The 8,172-nt window shown below is 36.2% G+C and overlaps 3 protein-coding genes across 6 annotated transcripts; 1 reads left to right on the top strand and 2 right to left on the bottom strand.

Moving 5' to 3' along the window:
• Positions 1–254: 254 nt before the first annotated feature.
• Positions 255–1,741, top strand: LOC130936151 (uncharacterized). Its single transcript, XM_057866162.1, has one exon. The coding sequence runs from the start codon at positions 671–673 to the stop codon at positions 1,589–1,591; it is 921 nt and encodes a 306-aa protein (XP_057722145.1). The 5' UTR covers positions 255–670; the 3' UTR covers positions 1,592–1,741.
• A 452-nt stretch (positions 1,742–2,193) lies between these two features.
• On the bottom strand, positions 2,194–3,023 carry LOC130933117 (uncharacterized). Its single transcript, XM_057862632.1, has 3 exons — positions 2,708–3,023; positions 2,502–2,643; positions 2,194–2,417 (listed from the first exon to the last, which is right to left on the bottom strand). Exons 1-3 carry the CDS (start codon positions 2,947–2,949, stop codon positions 2,334–2,336), a joined length of 468 nt encoding a protein of 155 aa, XP_057718615.1. The 5' UTR covers positions 2,950–3,023; the 3' UTR covers positions 2,194–2,333.
• A 464-nt stretch (positions 3,024–3,487) lies between these two features.
• Positions 3,488–7,838, bottom strand: LOC130933116 (F-box protein SKIP17-like). Of its 4 annotated transcripts, none has more exons than XR_009067616.1 (14): positions 7,519–7,838; positions 7,203–7,378; positions 6,613–6,786; positions 6,465–6,533; positions 6,032–6,117; positions 5,834–5,955; positions 5,483–5,547; positions 5,302–5,374; positions 5,161–5,223; positions 5,012–5,076; positions 4,692–4,766; positions 4,409–4,591; positions 3,808–3,849; positions 3,488–3,701 (listed from the first exon to the last, which is right to left on the bottom strand). XR_009067616.1 is itself a non-coding variant. In XM_057862630.1 (12 exons), exons 1-12 carry the CDS (start codon positions 7,801–7,803, stop codon positions 4,576–4,578), a joined length of 1,311 nt encoding a protein of 436 aa, XP_057718613.1. In that variant the 5' UTR covers positions 7,804–7,838; the 3' UTR covers positions 3,863–4,575. The 4 variants fall into 4 exon arrangements, 1 of the variants encoding a protein (XP_057718613.1); XR_009067615.1 differs by having other exon boundaries at positions 3,489–3,701; positions 3,794–3,849; positions 6,423–6,533; XR_009067614.1 differs by having other exon boundaries at positions 3,490–3,701; positions 6,423–6,533.
• Positions 7,839–8,172: the final 334 nt, after the last annotated feature.

Raw genomic sequence — 8,172 nt, 5'->3', positions numbered from 1 at the left:
TTTTTAATAATATTTATATTTCAACATATATTTCATATTAGTAACTGATTTTAGTGTACATTTAATATGGTTATTTTTGAAAATTACTTTGCATAATTCTTTCATTAAAAAAGAGAAAAGAAAAGAAAATTTCTTTATTAAAGAAATGACAATATCTGCAACAAAGCAAATACATATACCAACTCCAAGTGATTTGATATTTATATTATAGATTAGACCAACTCTCACAATCTCACTGCCCTGTTTTTCTCAAACACTTTGTCCATTCTTTCCCCATCCATGTGCTTAAAGCAACTTCTCTTTACTTACCCTTTCCCTGTCTTTTATGTTCATTCCAAATTTCAAATCAAACATTTTTGTGATTACTCCTGTTAGCCTTAGCAGTTAGCACATAATTGATAGATATAGTTATATAGCAAATTTCACTCGCTCACAATCACCTTTTCCCTCTCTTTTTCTCCTCTTTTTCTATTCTTTTATGAAGAAACAAGAGACCCTGATGAAAAGGAACCTTTTTTCAACTGATTCTCAAATATTGTAGCCATGGCTACTTTTAGACAGATCCTTCTGTTTATATTATGATCCAAAAAAGTCACCTTTTTTCAGCAGATATACTTGTTCAGGTAATTTTGTGGCGGCTGCTGCTGTTGCTGTCGGTGGTGGTGCCTTGATGATGAAGGATTTTCCTTCTTGTTTTGGAGAGAATGGTGTTCAGGTAGCAGATGCATCGTCATCTTCCTCCTCTTCAATCACAACATCAAGAGCATCACAGAATGTGGTTACTTGTGTCTATCAGTGCAAGCTAAGAGGATTTTCTTGCTTGATCATCAGTCTCTCATGGAGCAAGAATCTCATGGGTCAAGGCTTCACTGTTGGAATAGATGAGATGAACAATCGTCAAAGCCTCTGCAAGGTTGATATAAAACCATGGCTCTTCTCAAAGAGAAAAGGGTCCAAGAATTTGGATGTTGAATCTAGCAGAATACACATACTTTGGGACTTGAGCTCTGCTAAATTTGGTTCAGGGCCAGAACCATTGGAAGGGTTCTATGTAGCTGTTTTGTTCGACAAAGAAATGGTGTTGCTCCTAGGTGATCTCAAAAAGGAAGCATGCAAGAAGGTTAATAGTGACTATGTTCATTATGTTAATGAAGCCATTTTCATTGCAAAGAGAGAACACATATTTGGCAAGAGATTCTACAGTTGCAAGGCTCAGTTTTGTGACAAGGGTCAAGTTCATGATGTTAGGATTGAGTGTGACGCAACAATAGGTGTTAACAATAATAACAGTGAGCCTTGTCTTGTGATTAGGATTGATAGCAAGACAGTGATGCAGGTGAAGCAACTCAAGTGGAAGTTCAGAGGGAACCACACCATTTTGGTGGATGGTTTAGCAGTGGAAGTGTTTTGGGATTTGCATAATTGGCTCTTTGGAAATGCTTTGGGAAATGCAGTGTTCATGTTCAGAACATGCATTTCAAGTACTGAGAAGGGGAAATCATCAGTTTCAGATCCTAGTGTTTTGTCTCAACAGTTAAGGGATTCACAGTTACAATTCTCTCTCATTTTGTATGCTTGGAAGAATGAGTAGACAATAGGGGACTTAATAATAAGCAAGAAAGGATGTTACTATTCTTGAGGGTTATACTGATATTGCTAGCCACAATTTTCAACAAACATGTGATCATACAGTTTTCTCTCCCTTTTCTTGTGCTTTATAAATAATTTGCAGCTTTTTAAAGTTCAGAATATTGATTTACATAGAGAACTTCTGTTTCTAAATTTTGGTTGGGCATGAAAAGAAAAAAGGTTTCAATGCTTGCTTTCCAATTCTACTTTGAATAGTCACCTAAACATGCTGCATGAGGTTTGAATAATCCATAATAAAGCAAAGACAAATACTGAGTACTGAGAAGTGAGTGCAAGAAAGTAGAAACAGAATCTGCTCATATTCCTAACTCTGACATGTTTAAATAAAAATCAGTAGGGTAGACTTTGACTCAGTAGTACAATTACTTTCCTTCTGATAATGCGGTGCACTGAAGAAAGAAGGTGCTATTAAATTATGTTTCTATGTACAAAACTTGGATGTATTTAATTTATTGAAATTTTCTGGTGGTAGGGGGTTGGTTTTGGTTTGAGTCTTAATTCTTTAGTCATTAGCCTTAGATATTGATTTGGAAAACTTAAATATATGAAAAATAATTTCTATTGCTAGCAAATTCTTATATATGTTGGTAACCCATGGTTACATATATTCAAACAGAAATTAACGTTACAATCTCTAAGCCAATTCACCTAATTTGAATGAACGTTTTATGTTAAACAGAAAATCACTGCTTCTTGGTACGACCATATGTGTCTTCAACACCATTTGTAACTCTTTCTCTTCGCTCAGCAATCATTTCTGAATATGCCTGACCCAACAACAAACATATTTAACCACTCTATCCCTAATTTTGAAAAAACAAGAGTATTTAGGGTTTGAGATGATAGCTGACCTTGGGGTAAGAATAGAGGAAGATGAACCACCATGCGAGTATTAGTGATGATACGAGTGAAGTAACTAGCACTGAATGCGAAATTAACCAGCTAATAGCAATAACTGAAACTCCTGTTAGGGTTATTGTCCAAGGTTGACACCTACACAAGACATACGTATAAAAATACGATTGTTGTGTGGAAAGGGAAAGAGGTTTGGAGTTACCAAGAAGGTTTGGTGTCCCAGACGGAGTCGTATTCGAGGGAGAGTTGATTCAGGTAACCATCCATGTCATCCACAGCACCATTTTCTTCCAAGAACAATGCTTCTTTTTTTGACTCGCTGGGATTCACACCAAACGCCGTAACCCCTTTCGTTCTCCAATTCATTTGTGTTTGGATTGAGCTACGTGGGAATACGGACACAGGAACCGCCATCAGAGGCAGTGTCAGTCTCACTCCCATCATTTTTGCCGCTCAATGCACTTATTAATTATTATCTGCTCCCTCTTATATGTTTATATAATTATATCTGATTAATGATTTTAACCTCACATTTTTCTGCGGCTACGGTTTCTTAGCCTTTTTCCTTATGTATATATATTTTATTTATTCTTGGGTATCCACTACCCATTACTGCTCATAAGAGAGCTTTAAGCTTCAACGTTAGTTGGCTTTCAACTTCATTTTTCGCTCTCTTTTAAGAGAAGGGGTTGTGATTTCATAATTCATATTCAATGCCTAAATTGTCTGTTAGCAGTATCACAATAAACTATAGTAATTAGTAAATAGTAAGTTTAGCTAGTACGTTCCAAATTGCATCACCAAAACTGGACCCGAATGCGTTGCTATGAATGTTTCCCTTTTCTTAACTACTAATTCGGTGAATGATTTCATTGATTTGCATAATATATTGTTCCTTTTATTTATTTTTCTGATTCAGTAAATGATAATGGACTATAAATACTCTAGATTAAAAATGGTGATCTCCAACATGATGTATGGAACTACCGAAAATTTCACTATCATGTGATTCCGAAAATTCCGTGTTTTTAACCCATCTGCATACAACTCAATTTTCAAAGGGGGCAAGGGAGCAAGGAAGAAATGACATCAATTTGAACTGTGTATCAACACAAAAAGTAGAATACATCTCTTCCGAAAAAATAAAATAAATCCATTGTACTGATGCTTAATGAAAACAACCTTCTATAGGGGAGCTGAGGAAGAGAACAGAAAAACAATTAGGGAAAAGAAAAATCTAACAGTAATGAACTTCAACAAGAAAATGTCAATGAAAGTTCGAAGTTACCGGTCCACAGTTACCTGGTATCCATCGTACCATTTTCATCTTCCTCTATTGCTCCCCTAGTACACAAAATTCAGAATGCAAAACACGAATGCTATGATTAGAGGCGAGAGTTAAACAAAGCATCTCTCACAAACAGTGCAAGCAACAACATAACTCCCTCCAAATGAGAAATGCTAGAGGCCAACACCTTTTATCAGTATTAGCCAGCCGTTGAGTTTGGACCAACACTTTAGTTTTATTATTTTATACTATTAGGATTTACAGTTTAGGGTTTAGAATTTAAAATTCTCTTTGTTGGCCAAGTGTTGACAAAAATATGATAACTTTTGTTGGTCATATAGTATTTGCTCATCAAATTGTAGCATCCGTTTTTGTGACGGCAAAACAGCTATCTCGGATATCCAACATTGGATATGAAAAACAGACTAGATGCAACTTGTCATGTAAGTTATTGCATTCGCCAAAATATATTATATCTATTCCTTCATAAGCTTTCAAAATAGTAAGATCATAAGCTAAACAATCACTGTAAATTTTTTACTAATATAAAAATTCAATTGATTACTTTCAACATGGTCCATCATGCGCGAGTGCGCACACACAAAAAGAGAGTACCTAGTTCACCAAATTGTCGTCCTTATATCAATGTGATAAAATGTGATCCGTTGCAGGGCCAGAAGGTCGATGCCATCGGGACTTTCTTTAAAAAATACCATAGCTAGCGCTATTACTATTTTAGCTGCTCAATGGTGATGGAGGACTTCTCTCACTATTCACCAGTATCAGGGGTCTCTGTTGCTGAGAAACAATCAAGAAATATGAGACTTGGCAACTACGGAAGTAAAAACAAAAGGTTTCTCAACCTGAGGTAAATACTGAAACTTGAAAAGTGTATAACCTTCTGTCTGATGGATAATCAACCATCAAACGCATCCAAGGCCTTGTATCCAAAACTTCCTTGACCGGCATAATACTGCAAAATAGAGCAGAACTTTATAATTGAATATATAATCACAGCTTTTTTTAAAAGAAAGTTTACGCTATGTGACCTTAAGGTCGGGCGAAACCATAAAATCAGCCACCGATACAATGACCAGGTTAGCCAGCCTATATTACACCCCGTTGGCCCTTCCCAGACCCTGTGTAATGTGGGATGCTTGTGCACCAGCTCCCCTTGAAGAAAGTTTAACGAACACATTGACAAATTATAAGCATTACCTAGAGATGTAGCACGTATGCTGCCGGTCAGTCCTTAATCCTAAGCCTTCCCTGTTGGATATGTCCTATTTAAGAGAAAGAATATTGAATTAAAATTTCAAATTTTAGAAGAAACTTATCTGTAGTGTAAAATATTTCTATCTACTCACGAGATGAACAAGTGATTTGAAATTGCCTGCAATGATTGCTGTCAACAATTTAGCAACTTCCATCTGCACATTAAATATTAGCATTTCTGGAAGAAATGAAGAATGGTTTGCAAAAGAAGGGAATGAAATTACAACACTCACCTCTTTGAGATGCATGCAATCCCTCAAATTTAAGAACTCAAGAAAATTCCCACCGTTGCTATTTCCAAGGTTTCTGAGAAATAAAGTTTTTAGCTTTTCAAATAAATATTCAAAGGAGACAGTCAGAATCTGAGGTGCTATTATCGAAGTCTTGTAAAAAAAAAACAAAACAAAAACTGACCTCAAGAAGCTACCCGTGATTGAAACGGATCTTGAAAAGTCAAGATATTTCAGTTTCTGAAACCCCTGCACATGCAGTTTGTGGTTAATAACTCTTTGAATACAGTGTTTTGCTTTTACTTTTATTAAACTACATTTCAGAGAACTATTAGCCAAATTAGGAAATAAACAGTGGCTCCAAATCTCATACCCTCACTTTTACTACTGCCATCTCAATGCACATTCGTATTAACAAGATACCTTATACCTACATAAATTAACGGGAAGTTCCAATAGATGCACAATTCATGAATGTCTGAAGCAAGAGGTTTGAAATAGGACATTGGAAATAGAGAATTTCCTGACTACATACCTTAACCAATATGCGAACTTTATAATCATGTATCCTAATGCCTCTAAGAGATAAAGCAGTTAGATGTGGGCAACCAGCTACTAGATGTGAACAGGTTTGGATATTCAGAATTTCATTACGACCTATAATTAAAAAAAGATCAGCAAAGAGGCCAAAAAAAGTCCAATATGGCAAACTATAACTGAACAAGTGACTTACCAGTTGTTGAAGCTGCAAAAGCCAAACGCTCTATTAAGTGGCAGTTTGCACTCACTGAACTTAAGATACACCCCAGTTCAACATCTCTAGAAGATATTAATATATAAGTACAAGTTATAAACAAATTAATGGAAAATATGTGAAGTCACATATAATGGCAAAAATCAAGCACCTACAAGTTGAGATAATTAATTAAAAAAAATATATATAAACCAAAGTTTAAAGGAACCAAAAAATAAATACATTATCATAAAAACAAGTCAGAACTCCCAATCTAATAATTGAAGACGGTATTTAAATAATGTTTTGTTCTAATTCATATCCACTAGCAATCTGAAAATTGTTTATAAAGAAAAGAAGTGACAGATTGAGAGGTGGAAAAATAACTTACAGCCCTACAATTTCCAGATCAAGGAGAGAAGGACATACTGACAATGTCTCAACAAGTGACGATGAATCCATCTGTCCAATATTATACAAGTGTAGCTTCCTCAAAAGGGCCCTAAAGAAAGAAAACTCAATTAAGATCCCATTTAAACAAGTCACCCAAACACACTAACCATTAAAATCCATGAACATACCCCAGAGCACCACCATCTGCATTTAAAGGGTTTAAACAGCATCTTGTAAGATGGCATGAATCCTTCTGTGACCTCTTATAACCACATGAATAACAATTTCTGCGAGTATCAGAAAGTGGCTGACATGATCCGGATGAAGTAGTAGCATCAGGGACAACACCAAGCATTAGAGACCTTTTTGAAGGAAGGAAAAAGATAGACGAAAGAAGTAATCAGGAAAAATTAACGATGTTGTCATGCATGTTCAAGAAGCTCACAGAAGTTGAAATGGATGCCGTTATTCATTTTTCACCGCAATAAAAGAACTAATTAAATCTAAATAAAAAACAGTACACTTGAAACTACAAAATCTTGAAATTACTTAACCATGAAATTATAAGGATAAACAATTTAGATCAAGGATTCTGCAATACATATTATCGAACAAGTCATTGATTAAAATGTGTACACAACGCAGAAGTGGCACACCTTCCAAACAATTCAACTTATAATAGATACGCAAGCAATATTGTGTTTTGGTTTGAGGTTCAAAACAGTAACAGATGATTCCAATGATTCAACTTATCATGGAAAGGGTCAGTACTCGGTACCTTAGTGTCTTTCCAGCTCGGTGTATGATAGTGGCGACTAGTGCATCGTTCACCTTTGGAACAGGTGTTCTCAAATCAATATGTGAATAGCAGAAAGGATCTTTAGCCCAGTTTCTAAACAACTTACAAGTAGCTGCTGCATGGCACAGGCTACTTGTATCGACCAATGAGAAGACCTAAACATTGCCACATAAAAATCAGAATTCAGCACCAAAGAAGCATAATAATCACGTTATATACGCACGGCAACAAAAGTGATATAATGGATTAAGTAAATACGGAACAATTACATAAAAAGGTGTGAAGAATAGGTAACCTTGATGGAGAGGTCAGGGGGGAGGGGCCAGGTGAGGGAGTTGTGAACGGAAGCGCGGTTTCTGTAGGAGTGTTTGGCGACTTCGAGGAGGATGGAACCCATGGTGAAGGCGCGGTCGACGAGGTGGTCGGCCTCAGAGAAGGAGGCGGAGGAATGGACGAGGCGATCGAGAGAGAGGGAGAGGGAAAGAGAGAGCGAAGGGAGGTCGGAGAGGGCGAGGAAGTCGTGGAGGACGTGGTCCAGGTGGTTGTCATCGTTGTCGTTGTTGTGGAGGAGGGAATCCATATATTTTCAGGTGGCGGGTGCTACTGCTATTGTGATTCTCACGCTCACTCCAGCTGCAGAGTGTAAAGGAGAGCTGTTATTAAGTACTCACTCAGTAGGATTCGGTGGTCCAGGAACCTTTGGACCATTTAGTGTGTGTTTGGATTACAGTTTGCAAACGGAAGTTTGCATAAAATTGATTTTGCAAACTTGATTTTGATCAAAAGTAAGTTTGTGTTAAAGTGATTTATGTTTGGTAATTTTTGTATCAAAGTGAATTATAGTAAAATAAATGTTGTTTGGCTTATACCATTCAAAATCACTTTTAGATAAAAAATTACTAAAATGGACATCAACTTAAATTTTTTTTATATTATCCTATTATTTTAA

The sequence above is a fragment of the Arachis stenosperma genome, chromosome 6 (genome assembly GCF_014773155.1).
Source record: "Arachis stenosperma cultivar V10309 chromosome 6, arast.V10309.gnm1.PFL2, whole genome shotgun sequence".
NCBI classification, from domain to species: domain Eukaryota; kingdom Viridiplantae; phylum Streptophyta; class Magnoliopsida; order Fabales; family Fabaceae; genus Arachis; species Arachis stenosperma.
The sequence above is the reverse complement of the archived record's forward strand: the minus strand, read 5'-3'. Positions and strand labels throughout refer to the sequence as shown.